Source organism: Phascolarctos cinereus, unplaced genomic scaffold (genome assembly GCF_003287225.1).
Source record: "Phascolarctos cinereus isolate Bilbo 61053 unplaced genomic scaffold, phaCin_HiC Scaffold_2;HRSCAF=192, whole genome shotgun sequence".
In the NCBI taxonomy this organism is placed as follows: domain Eukaryota; kingdom Metazoa; phylum Chordata; class Mammalia; order Diprotodontia; family Phascolarctidae; genus Phascolarctos; species Phascolarctos cinereus.
Genome location: NW_027555625.1, coordinates 83,033,740 through 83,053,230, shown reverse-complemented (window position 1 = coordinate 83,053,230; position 19,491 = coordinate 83,033,740). Strand labels below are relative to the sequence as shown.

Sequence of the window (19,491 nt, the reverse complement as noted above, 5' to 3'; positions counted from 1 at the left end):
CCAATTTATTCTATCTATATCTTGTTGGTAATAGTTGTTTGCATATTCTCTCCCCCAATAGACTGTGAATTTTTGGAGAGTAGGAACTGTCTTTTGCCTTCCATTGTTTTCCCCAGGGCCTTGGTATGTAGTAGGCAGTTAATAAATGCTTATTGACACCTTTCTAGGCAGTTACCAGGTACTTAATAAATGCTTCTTGACTACATTTTTAAAAAGAATATTTATGTAATTAGAACACATCTTTTATGTTTTCAGAGCTGTACAGCCATCAGAATTAGTTGGAAGTGTGTGGACAAAAGAAGACAAAGAAATTAATTCTCCTAACCTTCTGAAAATGATCCGCCATACAACCAATCTTACTTTGTGGTTTGAAAAGTAAGTTATTTGAAGCTTCCTTAAATTTCATAGTCCATCAAACTACTTTTATCTTTAGAGGCTGGACGTTTTAGTGTTCTGTAGTAGCCAAAGTTTACCAAAGGGATCATGACAGGACCAATTGTCCAGTATTTTTTAAAGAGTAGTGAGGGGGTAAGTAGTGAATAAGCTTCTGTAATTCATGTAGTAATTTTTCAGAGGCAGAGACTATTTTTTAGTAAGGGATGAATTGAAAGTCAAGGTATGAATAAGGAATTAAGGGAGCTTTCTGAAGGGAAAAAAATTGGGTTTTCCCTTACTTGTGCATTAATACTTTTTAATCCCTAGCTTAATATAAATTAGAATTTTAGTTTACTGACTCTTTAAATGCTTACTCCTAGTTTCTTGTCTATAAAGCAAAAAATAATGAATTTCACTGTGCCCAATAGAGAAGATTTTGATAATAAAGGCTTACTGGCCATTTTCAGCTCTTTGCTATCAAAAGGGTTTAACTTACTGAGTGAGAAGAGATTGGTTCAGTTGTAATTTTAAGTTTGAGGGGCCATCATCAAATAGAAGTAGGTATTGGATATAAATATATGAGAATTGTTGATCACCCATGATTGCCAGACCAGTGAATGGTAGCTTATATGTATATGGCACTTCGCAGTTTATAAAACATTTTCCTCATAACAACCCTGTGAGAGTACAAGTGTTGTCATTATTTTACAGATCATGAAATAGATATCCAGGCAGTTTGTGCTTTGACCATAGTCATAGTTAGAAAATGTTAGAACAAAGATCAAACAGAGATCTTCTGACTCCAGGTCCATTACTCTTTCCATTTTACTATATTTCTATTCAGAGCTTTATGTAATTGGAAAGTCTCCTAATTTAATACTGAAGTTTATTGTATGTTTAGTTTCATAATCTAAAGCAGATATATTTGGATAACTTCAAGTTCAAAGGGATTTACCTATAGTTTCTGGTATGCTTTATCATTCTTTAGTGTGGCAGATAACATTTCAAATGAATTTTTCAAATTTATTACACTGCTTTAAATATACATTAGCACTATTTCTAAATAACAAAATGTTGGAAATAAACTCTGTGCCCAACAATTGGAGAAAGTATCAACAATTCTGTATGACTGTCATTGTACCCTAAGAAACAGCAATCTTGAAAATCTTGGGAATACTTGATATGAAGTGATGTAGAAAGAAGAGACAAAAGACCAATAGATGCCCACCACAACTACTTATGGAGATTAATTTAAATGACAATAGAACTTGAGTAAAGTAAATGTAGTGAATGACATTGGTACTGACTCACTAAAGTTAAAGCATAGGCCTTTTCTTTCTTTTTAAAAACTGTTCTATTACTCCATAGAGTTCTACTTCAGTGGCTCATTGTGCCGGGGAAGTGTCCTTAGTTACATCTGTAGATATGTAGATGACCTTCAGAGCTATACACCTCTCTTCTGCTAAGAATCACAGAATTTTTAGACAGTTTATAAGCATTAACTTAGTTGCTGTTGCTTTAAGACACTTTTGTCCACTGATCAACATGTGGATACTACAGGATAAGGGAATTATATCAGTCTTGACATTTATCCATTCAAAACTTAGAGGAGGAGAGTAGGGAATTGGGGGTAGGAGCAAGACCTCTGGAAAAGCATGCTATATGGTGGCTTCCTATTTTAACTAATCATTCTTGCTAATAAGATGCACCTAATGAAGCAGTATTCTCAGTGTCCTAGTTATGGCTCTGACCTCCAGCATGGATCTCCTCTGTGTGTACTTAATCTAGTCTAGCTGTTCTTCCCATATTCATGTTCTTTTTGTTTTTTGCAAATTATCAGCAGCATGATGTTACAGTCTAAATGTGATGTACCTTGGTTGTAATGGAGGGGGGAAAATTTGCTCTTGATATCTTATTCCATTTTTTCATCTGTTCATTGTTCTTTTATCAGTTATTAAATGTACTTGTCATGATCTGGATTACTTGACTTGCTCACTAAATTTCTTTATACATTTTTCCCCCTCCACAGCTGCTTGATTTTTTAATGTGGCAATATTATCCCCAGTAGGAATTAAGCTTACTGAAGTCAGGAACTGTTTATTTTTGTCTCTGTCGCCTCAACACCTAGCACAATGCCTTTCACACAGTAGGCACTTAACAAATACTGGTTGAATTGTTGACTCTTCTGCTATAATATTTTACTAATAAGTTCACATTCTAAATTGACGTTGCCTGTTTTTTTCTGTCTCCCTCCAGTAATAAAGTAGATCAAATGTTTGCTGAATGGAGTGGCTTTTTTTAACCTTTTTATTATGCCAGTTGATTAACATTGCTTAAACTTCCTTAGGAAACAGTGACTTTCTATTTCAATGTCTGTTCTTTTATCTATTTCTCTTTTTTTAGCAAGCACTTATTCAAATAGGTCAGATAGAAGTTGCATCTTTTGCATACCGTATCTTCCCATTTTTATTCTTCTAACTTGGTGTTGATTTTTATCTTTGCTTTAACAAGCTGATAGTCTAATGTTAGATCATATATCATTTGGAAATGACTCCCTCCTTAGCAGTCATTTCCTGTTCATTTTAATGTAATCTATTTAATTATTTTTATTTGACACATGAGCTATGCCATGTCTAGCAGCTTCCCCCTTGAAAACTAATATGGAAATATATTTTGTATAATTGTGCCTGTACAATCTGTATCAAAGCGCTTGCCTTCTTTCTCAATGAGGAGAAAAGATATCGAGGGAGGGAGAGAATCTGGAACTCAGAATTTTAAAAAACTAATGTTAAAAATTGTTTTTACATGTAATTAGAAAAAATAATAATGTTTTAAAAGAAGATAGCTGTGATGCTCTGATCTCTGAGGTCGTTTCCAGCTCTCAACCTGTCAGCTTTTTAAGTGTGAGGCTTCCGTATCACCTGTAAACCTCTGACTTCTCTTGTTTCTCATTCGCTGCCATTTCCTTTTATCTTATGGTTTCTTTTGTAGCAAGTATATAAGCTCCTTGAGAGCTATTTGAATTTTATCATTGTATTGTTTCATTTTTCTCCCAACATCTAGGATGGTACCTTTCATATGTTGTTCACATGTCAGTCATTTCAGTCGTGTCCAACTCTTTGTGACCCCATATGGGGTTTTCTTGGCAGAGATAAAGGAGTGGTTTGCCATTTCCTTCTCCAGCTCATTTTACAGATGAGGAAACTGAAGAAAACAGGGTTAAGTGACTGACTTGCACATGGTCACGCAGCTAGTAAGTGTTTGAGGTTGGATTTGAACTCAGAAAGATGAGACTTCCTGACTTCAGGCCCGGTGCTCTATCTGCTGTACCATCTAGCTGCCCACCTTTCATATAGCAGACATAATAAATATTTATTGAATTAATGAACAAATGTCAAGATGTAATTGATAGAATTAATTTCCTCTCAAGGTTGTTGTTAGGGTCAAGTGAGATAACATAGGTAAAGCTCTTGTCAAATTTTAAAGAACCATGTAGATGCTAGCTATTTTTTTTTATGCTACAGATAGTCATATATTGACACTATCGCTATATAAGATCATGTTTGGAGAAATATCAATTAAATTAATATTTGCAGGGTACCTTAAAACTCTGATTCTTAGTCCTCTTATTCACCACTTGACCTTTATCACTGCAAAAGTGAGAAGTCCTGTGGCAAGACTATATATAAACACCCATGTTTTGTGTGTGTACATGGACATGTTTGCTTTGTATGTTTCCGTTGCCAAACAAGCCACTCCCAAGTAGTCAGGGAACTACTAGACTGATCCTTAGAAAGATGTCTACTGCTGGGATCGTATTTTACACCTTCCCAGCATGGTGTAACTTTACAGAGCTTGCATCCCACAGGCATGGCTTCTGAGAACACAGGATGACACCTTTGCCACAATGAGGCACTAGAGTACAATTAATAGGATTTCTCTCTCCCCTCAATTATAGCCTTGTGTTCTGGGGTCTGATGTCCATCTCACAACTACATGTGTTTGGTTTTTTGTTTTGGTTTTTTTTGCATTTATTTATTTATTTATTTGTTTGTTTGTTTGTTTGTTTGTTTATTTATTTATTTGTTACTTATATTTATTTTTTCTATATTTTTAAATTTTTTTTTAGTTTTCAACATTTGCTTCCACAAGATTTTGAGTTCCAAATTTTCACCCCATCTCGCCCTCCCCCCACCCCAAGATGGCATGCATTCTGAATACCCCTTCCCCTAGTCTGTCTTCTCTTCTATCTCTCCCCCCGCTTCTCTTATCCCCTTCTCCTTCTATTTTCCTGTAGGGCAGGATCGATTTCTGTACCCCATTTCCTGTATTTCTTATTTCCCAGTTGCATATGAAAACATTTTTTTTAAACATGTGTTTTTAAAACTTTGGGTTCCAAATTTTCTCCCTCCCTCCCTTCCCATCCACCCTCATTGAAAAGGCAAGCAACTCAATATAGGTTATACATGTGCAGTTATGCAAAACACTTCCATAGTAGACATGTTGTGAAAAACTAATTCTGTTTCTTTTAACCCTATCCTGCCCCCCCCATTTATTCTATTCTTTCTTTTGACCCTGTCCCTCCTCAGAAGTATTTGCTTCTGATTACCCCTTTTCCCAATCCACCCTCCTCTATATCATCCCCCTGCTTTCTTGTCCCCTTCTCCCCCTATTTTCTTGTAGGGTAAGACAGATTTCCATACCCAAATGAGTGTGTATGTTATTCCCTCCGTAAGCCAAATCCTATGGGAAAAAGATTCACTCATTCTCTCTCACCTTCCTCTGTTTCCCCTCCACTGTAAGAGCCTTTTCTTTTCTGTTTCTTGTGAGATAATTTACCCCATTCTACCTCTCCCTTTCTTCTTCTCCTAGTATAGTCCTCTCTCATCCCTTAATTTTATTCTCCAGATATGACCCCTTAATCTTTAACTCACCCTGTGCCCTCTATCTATGTATCTATCTATACATACATACATACATATAATTTTTTCCCTCCAACTACCCTACAAAGATCTCATGAGTTATAAATATCATCTTTCCATGCAGGAATGTAAGCAGTTCAACCCTAATAAGTCTCTTATGATTTCTCTTTCCTGTTTACCTCTTCATGTTCCACTTGAGTCTTGTATTTGAAAGTCAAATTTTCTATTCAGCTCTGGTCTTTTCATCAAGAATGCTTGAAAGTCCTCTATTTCACTGAATGACCATTTTTTCCCCTGAAGGATTATACTCAGTTTTGCTGGGTAGGTGATTCTTGGTTATAATCCTATCTCCTTTGCCCTCCGGAATATTATATTCCATGCCCTGCAGTCCTTTAACGTAGAAGCTGCTAAATCTTGTGTTATCCTGATTGTGTTTCCACAGTACTTGAATTGTTTCTTTCTGGCTGCTTGTAATATTTTCTCCTTGACCTGGGAACTCTGGAATTTGGCTACAATATTCCTAGGAGTTTTCCTTTGGGGATCTCTTTCAGGAGGAGATCAGTGGATTCTTTCAATTTCTATTTTGCCCTCTGGTTCTAAAATATCAGGGCAGTTTTCCTTGATAATTTCTTGATGATGTCTAGGCTCTTTTTTTATCATGGCTTTCAGATAGTCCAATAATTTTTAAATTCTCTCTCCTGGATCTATTTTCCAGGTCAGTTGTTTTTCCAATAAGATATTTCACATTGTTTTCTAATTTTTCATTCTTTTGAATTTGTTTTACAGTGTCTTGATTTCTCATAAAGTCACTAGCTTCCAATTGCTCTATTCTAATTTTTAAGGAAGTATTTTCTTCAGTAATCTTTTGGACTTCCTTTTCCATTTGGCCAATTTTGCTTTTTAGGGCATTCTTCTCCTCATTGGCTTTTTGGACCTCTTTTGCCATTTGGGTTAGGCTATTTTTTAAGGTGTTATTTTCTTCAGTATTTTTTTGGGTCTCCTTTAGCAAGCTGTTGACTTGTTTTTCATGATTTTCTTGCATCACTCTCATTTCTCTTCCCAGTTTTTTCTACTTCTTACTTGCTTCTCAAAATCCCTTTTGAGCTCTTCCAAGGCCTGGGACTGATTCATATTTTTCTTGGAGGCTTTGGATGTAGGAGCTTTGACTTTGTTGTCTTCTTCTGGTTGTTATGTTTGATCTTCTTTGTCACCAAAGTAAGATAATATAGTCTGACTCTTTTTGTGCTTGCTCATGATCCCAGCCAATTACTTGAGTTTTAAACTCTTTGTTAAGGTAAGAGTCTGCTTCCAATGTGGAGAATGTACCGTCCCAAGCTTCGGGGGTTTATACAGCTGTTTTTAGAGATACTTCTAGGGACCTGTAAATTTTCAGTTTTTCCAAGGTGATATGGTAAGGGGCAAGGTGTTTACTCCTTTCCTGACCTGTGCTCTGGTCTGTGAGTGACCACAAACACTCTTTTCTGTCTTGGAACTGTGCTACCATGCCAGCGCTCCTCCTCACCCCAGGATTGCCACCCAGAACTATGACCCAGGTCCAAGCACGGGCAAAGCAAGAGATTCCTGCCTCAGCACTGGCAAAGAGATCCTTGGAATCCCCCTTTGATCAGCCACCCAATTCCCCCTTAGTCTGTGGGTTGGAAACACAGGAGGCAGCCACCGCCCAGGGCCATGCTTGCTTGGGAACTGAGGCTGAGACCTAGCTTCTCTCTCACCGCAGAAACAGACTTTTCTCACTGACCTTCTGAGTTGTCTTTGGCGTGTGCAGGTTGAGAAGTCTGGAAACCGCCGCAGCTGCCTGTGATTCAGTCCTCTGAGGCCTGCTCCAGGTTCACTGCAGCCTGCACACCCACACTGAACTGTGCTCCTCTCCCCACCTGGCATGATATGCCTTTCTGATCCACCTTCCAGGTTGTCTTGGGCTGGAAATTTGTTTCACTCTTTTTGTGGGTTCTGCTGCTTTAGAATTTGTTTAGAGCCATTTTTTTACAGGTATTTGGAGGAGTTTGGGGGACAGCTCAAACAAGTCACTGCTTTCACTCTGCCATCTTGGCCCCGCCCCCCCCATGTGTTTTTAAAAGATGATCTGAGAATATCTTTTCAGGTGTTTGTCCAGAGTGCTGTAGTTTTTGTTTCTATTCTACTGGAGCAAATGAAATTTTGATGGTATTTAGAGATCAATCCTCAAAATCTGTGAAAGAAGGAAAGTCTAAATGCTTGGGAAAAAATCATACTGCCCCAAAAAGTAATGACCAGAGAATCACCAGGGTAAAGAGACCTTGGAGGGGCAGCTAGGTGGCATAGTGGATAGAGCTCCAGCCGTGGAGTCAGAAGGACCTGAGTTCAAATGTGGCCTCAGACACTTGGCACTTACTAGCTCTGTGACCCTGGGCAAGTCACTTAACCCTGATTGCCTTGCCAAAAAGCAAGTTAAAAGAGAGAGAGACAGACAGACAGACAGAGAGAGCTTGAACAGAAGGTATTAGTACTGTGATATAACATAATTGACAAGTAGTCATCTCACTTCTGCTTGAGGATCTCCAGTGAGAGGAAACCCATAGCCTCCTAAGCCAGCCTGTTCTACTTTGGTGCATTTCTTATTGCTAGTAGGTTTTTATTTGATATTAATACAAAATTTTCCACTTTTTAACTTTTACCCTTTCCCATGTACACAAAGTATTTGTAGAGGGCATCTTGTTGAAGATATCAGAAATTAATAGCCAGATTTTCACGACTCACATGCTACAACAGAACATATCTTTACAGTTACGTCGTTGATTGAAAGGTTTAGGGAATTTAAGATCCCACTGTGCTTACTGTTGACTGAAAAAAAGGATTTTGTATCAGGAAAGCAAAGTACTGCCTTTATATTAAAAGCTGTCTTCCAACAACACCTCTCCTATGCATATATTAGAAGCATACAAGTTTTCTTGAAAGATGTAATAATAGAAGTAACTGTGACCATTTAAAGTGAGATGTGAAATAGAGTGAAGAGTGCTCACTAAAGGTGTTTGATTTTTGCCCTGGAAGATACCTAGCAGCACCAAGTACAAACTGAAGAGGGAGTGCCTATACATGGCGACAGCTCCAGATTCTCTTTTTTGGTAACAATATCATACTTTTTTATTGCATTAATTTCTGGAATATTGCAGAACCTTCTAATTAAAATTATAAGATCATGCCAGACTTTGACCTAGAATAAAACCAAAGAGATAAAGAATAGCTATTGTCCAAACTATAATATTCAATTGGCTGAACAGTTTGAAAAGTCGATCTACTGGTACAATGCAGATAGACATGGAGCTGAGCCCAGGATTTGAATAGTAGGAAGACAGTGGGCTAATTTACATTTGTGAAATTATACAAACCCTTTAATGACCCCAAGTGTCTCCCTGCCATCTCTTTAATATCAGTATTCTTCTGGTCATTCTGTACAGCTACAACTCATGAAATGCCAGAGTTCCAGAGGAAGTACAAAGTGTGGGGAGAAGAGGGATAGTTTAGTGCATGTGAAAAATTATACTGGAGAAGCCACACACATATCATCCTGGTGCAGTGCAACTAGCCCAAGATTTAGCATCAGTTGCCTGTGTTCAAGGCTTAGTTTCACCACTAGCTTTGTGGCCTGTGTTGTCCCTTAATGTCTCCAGGCTTTGGTGTTCTCACTTTTAAAATGAGGCTTTTTGACTAGGTGGCATCTCATTTCCCTTCCAGTCTTACCTGTATGATCCTATGATCTTCAGAAAAACTAAGTGGTCAGGAAAGGATGAGGGCTGGTCACCTGGCATGTTGGCATCACTTCTCTTTTGTGAGCTCCATTGGAATCCGCAGTCTAGAGAAAGTACATTTGGCAAACCCCTGTGGACAAGAGGGCCACAGAATTAAAATGCAGAGATAGGTCGTGATTTACATCCTTAAGATCCCTGGATCTATAAGATCACACCTATTTGAAATAGCCATTAGCCTACCCTCACTGTTTCCCTATTCATGTGAAGGACTCTCATTATCCTTCCAGTCACTCAGGTTTGAAATCTTGAAGGCATCCTCAGCTCCTTCCTCTCCCTTACCTTAACCTCATACAACTATCTTGATCTCTCTGTAGATGGATGGACATAGATATAGATATCATTTGCCAAGTCTTGTTGGTATTCTCTCTAAAATCTTTTATTTTGTTCCACTCACATGGCCACCACTCTACTTTAGCACCTCATTATCTTTCCTAGACTACTACAGTGGCCTCCTAGCTGGTTTCTCTGCCTCTAGTGTCTTTCCTGGCCAATTCATCCTCAACACAGTTGCCAAAATATTCCTAAAGTACAGGTCTGACCATGTCACTCCTCTGCTCAGGAAGCTTCAGTAGCTCCTTGTTGCCTCTAGAAATAAAAACTCCTCTACTTTGTATTTAATCCCCTTCGTAATCAAGTTCCAATCTTTTTTTTTAAGGCTGATTTCACTTTACTCCTTCTCCTGTACTCCATGCTTGAGACAAATTAGCCTAACTGATATTCCAAATACATAACATTCTGTCTCCCACTTTGTGCCTTCACACAGATTAGCACCCATGCCTGGAGTATTCTCCAGACTCAGCTTCAGTGCCACCTCTTACATGCAGCCCTTTCTGTTAATCCCTGTTGCTAGTGCTGTCCTCCTGCCCCACTGAAACTTTTATCTATATTCTGTGCACATTCTTCATTTATCTCTTTGTGTTGTTTCTGTGCAATAGAACATAACTTTCTTGGGGGCAGAGACCATTTCTTTTTGTCTTTGACTCCACAGTGCCCAGTATAATGTGTAACACACAGTAGGTGTTTAATAAGAACGTGGTAAAGTAAGTGGAAGTAAGATTGTACATATTACTTCTTTTAATTATTTTATGTTGTTTGGCTTAGTTATTTTCATGGAATATATTTTGGTGCTTTGTTTAGGTTTGTCTACTGTGTTAAAATATATCAATGAAGGAATCGCCCAACAGGGCACCCTTAATGTGCAAGGGGATTTCCCTGATTTCTCTTGATATTATAAAGATACAAATGGGAGCGGTGGAGCTGTTCACCTCTTTTCCCTTCAGCCTCACCACATGATGTCATCTTTTACTCCTTTTCTTCAGTTTTTTATGTGTTGTGTTTTGTCTCCTGCTCACACCCACCATGCAACCCTCCATTGTTCTCTGCATAAAACTTGTTTTCAGGAGACTGTTGTGTTCTGTGTCTCAGAGCCATATAACAAGATCAGTGGAATATTAGAAAAAGAGGACATACACACACAGAAATAGATAAATAGATGGATGGACGGGCGGACGGACAGACGGACAGACAGACAGATAGAGAAATGTGTGTATATAGATATATAAATGAGCAAACTATAGTTAGCTATCCAACTGCATGCCGTAGCCCAGGCAATAAGACATTTTTCCATGCTCTTGGTTTACTATCCGTGAATGGTTAGACTAAATGCTTTTGAGTAGAGAAAGCTCCACAGTTTTCTGAGGTTTGATGCTAACCGGCACAATGTCAGCCACAAATAGGAATATCTGGATGATCTCGCCATGCCTAATGAATCTTTCTCCAACTTGGACTCTGCACTGGATCTCAGCCTTCACAAATACTGAAAATGGTGAAACAGTGAATGTGCATTGTAAAGTTCAAAACTTTCTTTGAGCATAGAATACCCTGTGAGTGATTTTGGTGTACCTGTGTAAATATATAGCCTCCAGGTATTCTTTAGCTTTATATAAAATGATTTTATTTTCATTAACTTTTTACAATTACAGACCTTAAATTTAGTCATTGTTTATATGCTATTAATATTTTGAAAAGTAGCCAACAAATTCTTTATATCAAACTGAAAGTCATCATCATAAAATGCTTGGCAATTAAATGAAGAGTAGGAAGCAGAGGTAATCTTTTATTTCCAAAATAATTGTCTCCAAAACATACCCATACGACACATAGCCTGCACATCACATCACGCCAGCTCATCGGTCATAATGTATCTTCTCTCACTTCTGGAAGTTTATCAGATACAAATGAAAGGATAACAGGCTATTCAGATATCAAAGTCAAAAGCAGCCTACCAGCATAAATGGAAAAGACTATGACTTCTGTCAGTTTCATATATCTCCCTTGGAAACCGGGATTATTACTTCCTTTGTATTTACATTATCCTCCACAAAAGCCCTACGTTGATACCCCTTATCCTGAGATGGAGGTGTACCTGTATTCTTGAAAGCTTTGTAAGTAGAACACAAGCTCTGGTAGGTTCTATCCAACTAGAAATGCTTTGAGTGGTTTCAGGAACAAAGTGGATCTGCTGTCCAAGTAATAACCACGTATAGACAGAGAGTCTCATTCCCATGTAGCCTACTACTTAGGCTCTTGTAGTGCTACTAGGATAAAATGAGGCAAAAGGTACTGAAAGTCACTTGTTAGGTGGTCTGTGAACATTAACTTTTTATATTTGGATGTCAAGATTCTTGACCTATGAATGAATTGTTATGTTACTTAAAGAGCTGTACTATATCAATGGCAACATTCTTGTCATAGTAAGTAAAAAGATATCAGAAAATTGGCCAAATAGGATATACTGCAGGTTCTCCTTGGAGAGGAAAGGGAGATTATAGAGTTGGTTTTGTTATGTACACAAAAATAGCAGAAAATATCATTTCATAACATAATTTATCTCACCTTCTAGTGTTCATGAGGATCATTAACAAAAAAGAGCAAGAAGAATATAGTTTTCCCTAATCTATCAAAATGTACTGTAAATTATTAAATAGAGAAATTCTATGAAGAACTCAACAAAATTCTCCAAACCAAGTCAATATACGTTTATACTTCAGTACAAAGGTGGACATAGAGTATGGTAAAATGTATGTTGAAAAACATGGCACAAGGTTAAAAAAAAATGAGAGACCAGATACCTGTAGGTTAATCAGAAGTTTTGGACATATATCATGAGTACTTGATTCCTGGAAGAGTTGGAAGATTCTGGGCATGCTGAGTACTGAATAACATCACGACAAATGAAATTGACTTTATCCTAACAGTTGGAAATTATTGTGTTATTATATCTGTTGCTTATGTGCAGTCAAAACACAGAACAAAGTTAGAAACAAACGCTAAATTAGAAAAGAGCATACAGAAGAAAAGAAGATAGTGTGAGCAATTACAAAGCTTCAAACTGACCTGTTCAGATGAACTATTGGTGCCAAAATCCCAGAAATGAACAAAGGAAAAGATTTTTACTATGCTACAGAAAATTAAAATATATGGCATTAACCACAGCAAAAAAAAGACCCAGAGAGTTGATACGTTCTTTATATTGAGCCAAAATCATCTTCATAAAATGCTTAGCAGTTAGGTGAAGAGTAGGAAACAGAAATAAAGTTTTGCTTCTGAAAGAATTTCTTCCATCCAACAAATGCTTAGTGTCCTTACCTAGTGTAAAGGCAATGGAAGCCACAGGAAACACTAGTTTAATATATAAACTAGATGGTGAAACATTAGGGAAAGAAATGGTGCATAAAATTCTTAACAGAATCTCATAAAATAGCAAAGAGAAGTGGAGATAGAAATAAGACTGGATGAAGTTTGAAATGAGATCTCCAACTGAACTAGTTCATCCAGGAACATTTACAAATAAAATTATAGACACTAATAAAGAGCTGAAAAAAGAGATAAAGCTACCAGCATTTCTACAGAAATCAATCAACACATCACTCCCCAGTATGAGTAGATGAAGGTGGTACTTTAAAAAAATTGAAGAATGGCTAGGCCAGATGAAGTACAAAGAGAAGAAAGTCATGGCAAAGGCAATACTTCTTAAAGCATTAAGGTTTTCATTTTTAAGGGATTTAAAAGAAGGTAAGGTACCAAAGAGCCAGCTAGATGGTAACAATGGATAAAGTGCTGGGCCTGGATTCAGGAAGATTCCTCTTCCTAAGTTCAGATCCCACCTCACACACTTACTAGCTGTGTTACTCTGGGCAGGTCACTTCACCCTGTTTGCCTCAGTTTCCTCACCTGTAAGATGAGCTGGAGAAGGAAATGGTAAACCACTCCAGTATCTTTGCCAAGAAAACCCAAATGGGGTCACAAAGAGTCAGACATGACTGAAACAACTCAACAACAATAAGGTGCCAGATGATTGGAAAAAACTTGAGGTTGGTACTGTTACCAAAAAGGAGATCAAAAGTATATCAAGAACTACCAACCCATAGGTCTACTTTGTCGTTTCTATACAAATCTTTATGCAAATAGCATCTAAAATATTGAGAGTATACTTGGTGACAGGCAGTCAGTAAGCATTTATTAAGGGCCTATTATGTTCCAGGCACTTTGTTAAGCCTTAGGAATACAAAGAAAGGTAAAAGACAATTTTTTATCTTGAGGACCTCACATCTAATTCGGGAGATAATGTATAAACAAAATAGATACAAAATAAATAGATAATCAATAGAGGCAAGGCACAGAATTAAAAGAGATCGGGAAAGGCTTTCTGTACAAGCTGGGATTTTAACTTGGACTTGAAGGAAGCCATGAGGGAAAGAGAGGAAAGAGAACATTTCATGCATTGGGGACAGTCAGCAAAAATGCCCAGAGTTGGGAGATGGCATTTCTTGTTCAAAGAACAGCAAGAAGACCAGTGTCATTGGATTGAAGAGTACATTGGGGAGGCAAGGAATTTAAAATATAAGAAGACTGGAAAGAGGGGAAGAAGGCATGTTATGAAGAACTTTGAATACCAAGCAAAGATTTTATAGATAGTCCTGGATATAATAAAGAGCTGCTGCAGTTTATCAATTGAGGGGGCAAGGGGAGAAGTGATGTGATTAGACCTGCATTTAAGAAAGACCACTTTGACAGCTAAGAAAAAGATGAACTGGAATGGGTAGAGACCTGTGACAGGGAGACCAACAAGCAGGATATTGAAATAGTCCAGGCATGAGGTGATACTAACCTGTACCAGAGTAGTGACAGTATCATAGGAAAGAAGGAGGCACACGTAAGTAATGCTATGAAGGTAAAATCAGTGGGTCTTGGCAACAGATTGGATGGGGAATACAGCAAGAGCAAGAGTGAGGAGTCAAGAATGATACCCAAGTTGTAAGCCCAGGGAACTGGGAAAATGGTGGTACCTGGATAGTGATAGGAGAGCTTGGAAAGTGGAAGATTCTGGAAGGAAAGATAATGCGTTCAGTTTTGGACAAATTGAGTTTTTAAAATGTCTATTGGATATCCAGTTTAAGATGTCAGAAAAGCTATTAGAGATGGAACACTGGAGTTCAGCAGCAAGGTTAGGGCTAGATAAGTAGATTTGAGAGTCATCAACATCAAGATGATAATTTAATCCACCCAAGCTGATTAGATCACCAAGTGTAATAGTATAGAGAAAAGGGCCCAGAACTGAGTTTTGGGGGACAGTCATAGTTTACATCCAACAAAGGAGACTGAAAAGGAACAGCTAGAAAATGAGAAGAAATAGTAGAAGGAAAACCAGGAGAGAGTACTGTCCTTAAAACTTAGAGAGAAGTGAGTATCAAGAAGGGGTGATCAATAATGTCGAAGATGAGGTTTGAGAAAAGGCCATTAGATTTGGCAGTTTCTATTGAATGATGAATTTGGAAACTAGACTGTATAGAGTAAGGGAGAGGAAGTGGAAGCACGTGTTATAGTTGTCCTTTTCAAGGTGGTTAGCCACAAAAGGCAGAAGAGAAGTAGGATAATATTTAACAGGGATAGATGGATCGAGTGAGTGGTTTTTTAAGTATAGGGGAGACATGAGCATGTTTGTAGGCAGTAGAGAAGCAACCAGTAGACAAAGGGAAATTGATATAAGAGAGAATAAGGATGATAGAGGGGGCAGTCTGCTGGAGGAAATGGGATTGAATGGGATCACTTGAACAAATAGAACCTTCGCAAGAAGGTTCACCTTTTCTTGTGAGACAGGGGTCAAGGAGGAGATAGTGGCAGAAAGCATCTAAGTGACAGGAGATAAGTAAGAGGGCAAATGCAATAGTTAATTAGGGAAATGTAAAAGAATTCCCTTGCAACAGTGAGGGCCCATGTAAGGTGTGTATTCTGGATAATATAACTATTATTATTATTATTAATTATCTGCTTGATTTCCAGATTTTCTCTACTTTCAGCAGTATGTGCATTGGAACAAAGGTAGTGGATAGTGAGTGATCTGAAGCTGAGCCTTAGCAAAGAAAGATCAGCAATCTGATAAGGGGTTAAGGAACTCAGGGAAGAGGACAGTGTAGAGTTGAACTGGTTCACCAAAGGATCAAGATAGGGAGAGGAGGAGAGTATAGCTAGTGTAGGAGTGATTGCCTGGGAGAGAACTGAGAAGTTTAAGGACTAGAGGTCATGATGTGGACAAAGAACAGGATTCGTATGAGAAAAAGAGGCAATGATTTAATAAACTATTTTCTGTAGCAAGCTATATCTTTGTAATCTCCAAAGTGACTGGGAGAGTACAGCGAATATAAGATCCCAGGTATCTTTTTTTATTATATAAGAAAAATGGTTTTGACTTAGTGAAACAGCCTTAATTGACCTCCATTAAAGTATCTCTTATACATATGTTAAGATTGTGTGGTATTCATTGGCCACTGCAACCAGAAAAGAACTTTTTCCTACACTCCTGTATCCATATCAAGCAAAGTAATGCTCATCAAAAATGCTCAGTTCCGTCATAGAGGATGTCTGGTGCAGAATCCAAAGGGAAGAAGGATTGCCTGTAGGTGATGAGGTGGATTATATCATCCAGAATATATTAAGCCTCATATTACTACAGAACCTCCTCAAGAAAATTCATGACTGCTCAAAAGAAGTTGCTTTACCAGTCTATATAGGGGTGAAAAAGTGGATGAAGAAGGCCTGTTACTCAAGTTATGACATGTCAATGGTTGGAGAAGCCAGTTGAGCTTAGTTTATTAGTGTATCTAGCTGGGTAGGCACTACAAGTGGACAATGAACAAAAAGAAGAGAATAAGCTGGATTGCATTTGAAAAAAATTCTCTAGCATTTTTAATGAGGTTAAGCCATTCCCTGACCCCCACCTCCCCCCCAACTCATCTTTTAACCATCTTCTTTTGGGAATGCTATTTGGTAGGAAGTCATAGAATGCCATGATCTTCAAAGAATCAAAATTATGACCAAAGGACCATGGGAAGATGCCTAGGGGACTTAACTTAGCTACAGGATGGTACCAGAGATGGACTGCATGTAAGAAGTAACATAAACTGTATCATTCAGGAATTATATGATCAGAAAGGAAATTTTAACAAAAGCAAGGCATAAGCATTGGATATACTGGTACCAACAAAGTTTTAAAGACTTATACATAAGCCTCCAACAAGTTGGGTAGATCCTTTATGGAAGCTTTATAGTAGGAAGTGGAAAAGACCACAGAAGAACGTATGAGTGATTTGTGATATATACCATTGGAGAGAGTACTCTTATCAGTGAAATCTTAGATCCATTAATTTCAGTGGATCAATACTTGAAGTATTTGGATTTGATAACTCCTTTTATTGTATTGTGTAGTAATTAACATGTTTACATCTAATTGTTATCACTCTGTCATTTAAGACTGTATACTTCCACAGCTATAATTCTTAAGCCTATAATTTAATTTTCTACTACTAAAGGTTCAAATTTATAGGGTAAAAAAATTCAAAAATTCTTCTTTCTATACTCAGGTGTATTGTAGAAGCAGAAAACCTAGAAGAAAGAGTAGCTGTGGTGAGTCGAATAATTGAGATCCTTCAAGTCTTTCAAGAACTGAACAACTTTAATGGTGTACTTGAGGTTGTCAGTGCCATGAACTCATCACCTGTTTATAGACTGGACCACACATTTGAGGTACATTCATAGAAAACATTTTCAGATTGATTTGTAATCCCTATTTTATCAATTCTAATAATCCTATTTTAGTTCTAAAGTGCACTTATCTAAACCTTTCACAAAATATGATCTTAAATATCTCCATCTGGTTGGCTGTTTGTTGGTTATCATCCTTCGTTCTCAAAGAGGAGCAAAATGACATCACTATGTTGGGGTCAAGGTACGGTGTGCTCGACTGGTTGATCAGACCAGCAGAAACTTGGAAGGCTCTACCATAGGTTGGGCACAAATAGTCCACATGAACATTTGGAGTAGAGATGTCTCTAAATTTGTGCATCTCATGTTTGTTTTGAGCTACTACAATTCTGCATCGCTCATAGAGCGGTGCCTTCTTTGATGCAGGCACAGTGTGCTAGGCAGTCCTTTTCCAGTATCTCCCATGCCACACAATCAATTCCAAAGTTCTTCAGAGAGATCTTGAGTGTCCTTGTATCACATCTCTGAGCACTTGCCTTGTGTGAATTCTCCATAAAATAGTCTTTTAGGCAAACGTACATTTGGCATTTAAACAATGTGGCCAGCCCATTCAAGTTGCACTATCTGAAGTAAAGTTTGAATGCTTAGCAGTTTAGCTCAAGAAGGGACTTCAGTGTCCAGTATTTTATCTTGCTGACTGATCTTCAGAATCTTCCAAAGACAATTCAAATGGAACATATTGAGTTTCCTGGCATATGGTTGGTATGCTGTCCTGGTTTCACAGGCATAGAACAATAAGGTCAGTATAGTGGCTCTGTAAACCTTCAGGTTGGTAGGCTCTCCCACACTTTCCTTTGGAACCTCTCAAACACTGAGCTAACTCTGATAATGCATGCATCAACCTCATCATCATGTGGACGTCCCTGGAAAGTATACTGCCAAGGTAAGTGAATTTATCCATAGCATTCAATATTTCTCCATTTGCTGTAACTGATGAATGGTATGGTGCTGGCTGGTGGAGGACCTATGTTGTTTTTTTCTTATTGTTAATTGTTAGGCCAAAATTAGCACAAGCAACAGAGAATCAATCCATACTTTGTTGCATCTCAGCCTCAGAGGCTAATGAGTGCACAATCATCTGTGAACAAAAAATCATGTACCAGCTCTCCCTCCACTTTAGTCTTTCAAGTCAAATAATTTACCATCAGTAGAGTAGTTGACTTTGATGCCATTTTCATCCTCATTGAAGGTGCCTGACATCACTGAAAACATCATGCTAAAAAGCATGGGAGCAAGCACAACACCCTGCTTCACTCCATTGGTGACTGGGAAAACTCAAGAGCATTGTCCATTATCCAGAACTCGTGCAAGCATGCTGGCATGAAACTGATGTACAATACTGATGAACTTTTCCAGACAACTAAGTTTTGTCATGATCTTCTGTAAGCCCTCATGACTGACAGTATCAGAAGCTTTAGTCAGATCAACAATTGTTGTGTACACAGCTCTGTTCTGCTACTGACATTTCTCCTGGGGTTATCAGGCAGCAAATTGACCCTTCCTCAGCCTCTTCTGAAGCCACACTGACTCCTGGGTCGATGACCATCTTCCAGATGAAGAATCAGCCTATTAAAGAGGACTCTGGCAAGGATCTTGCCAGCAATGTCTAAGAGAGAGACACTCTTCCCACCCCCGTGCTTGTCACAGGACAATCTATTTCCTTTATCTTTATAGAGATGGACAGTGGAGGCATCCTGGAACTCCTGGGGAATGATAGAAATTTTCAGTTAGATTTTGTAAGAGCAGCGGACCCTCTGCCTTGTAAATTTCAGCTGGAATAGAATCAACATCAGGTGCTTTGCCACATAAGAGGAATCCAATGGCATTCGAAACTTCTTCTTCAGTTGGAAGCTCAACTAGATAGGGATTGACTTCAACCTGAGGTGTATGGTCAGTGGCTTCAGCATTGGTTCATGAGAATCTGTCGAGCACATTATGGAAGTGTTCCACCCATCTCTCCAGGACCATGTGCTTATCACTAATCAACATGGCTCCATCAAGCACTGAGTAGTTAATATGCACCATAGGTCTTTGGTCCATAAATAGCTTTCAGAGCATCATAAAAGTTCTTTGGATTGTTATTCTCTGTGTAAAACTGAATTTCATCTGCCTTCTTACTGAGCCAAGAATCCTGCATCTCTCGAATCTTCATTTGCACTTTACTTTTGATGAAGTTAAGCTGCCTTCTTAGAGACAGATAAACTATCCTACTGGCCAACCCTGCGGAGTTCTCATTTTTCATTTAGCAGCTTCTGAATTTTGTCAAACAAGTCTTGATGTTTATGAAT

The 19,491-nt window shown here is 38.2% G+C and overlaps 1 protein-coding gene across 1 annotated transcript in view; it reads left to right on the top strand.

The window, feature by feature from the left end:
* Positions 1–19,491, top strand: part of SOS1 (SOS Ras/Rac guanine nucleotide exchange factor 1) — a 186,146-nt gene that overhangs the window by 132,515 nt on the left and 34,140 nt on the right. Inside the window, 2 exon segments of the mRNA XM_020976979.1 lie at positions 256–375; positions 17,023–17,185. Coding sequence (XP_020832638.1) covers positions 256–375; positions 17,023–17,185 — 283 coding nt within the window.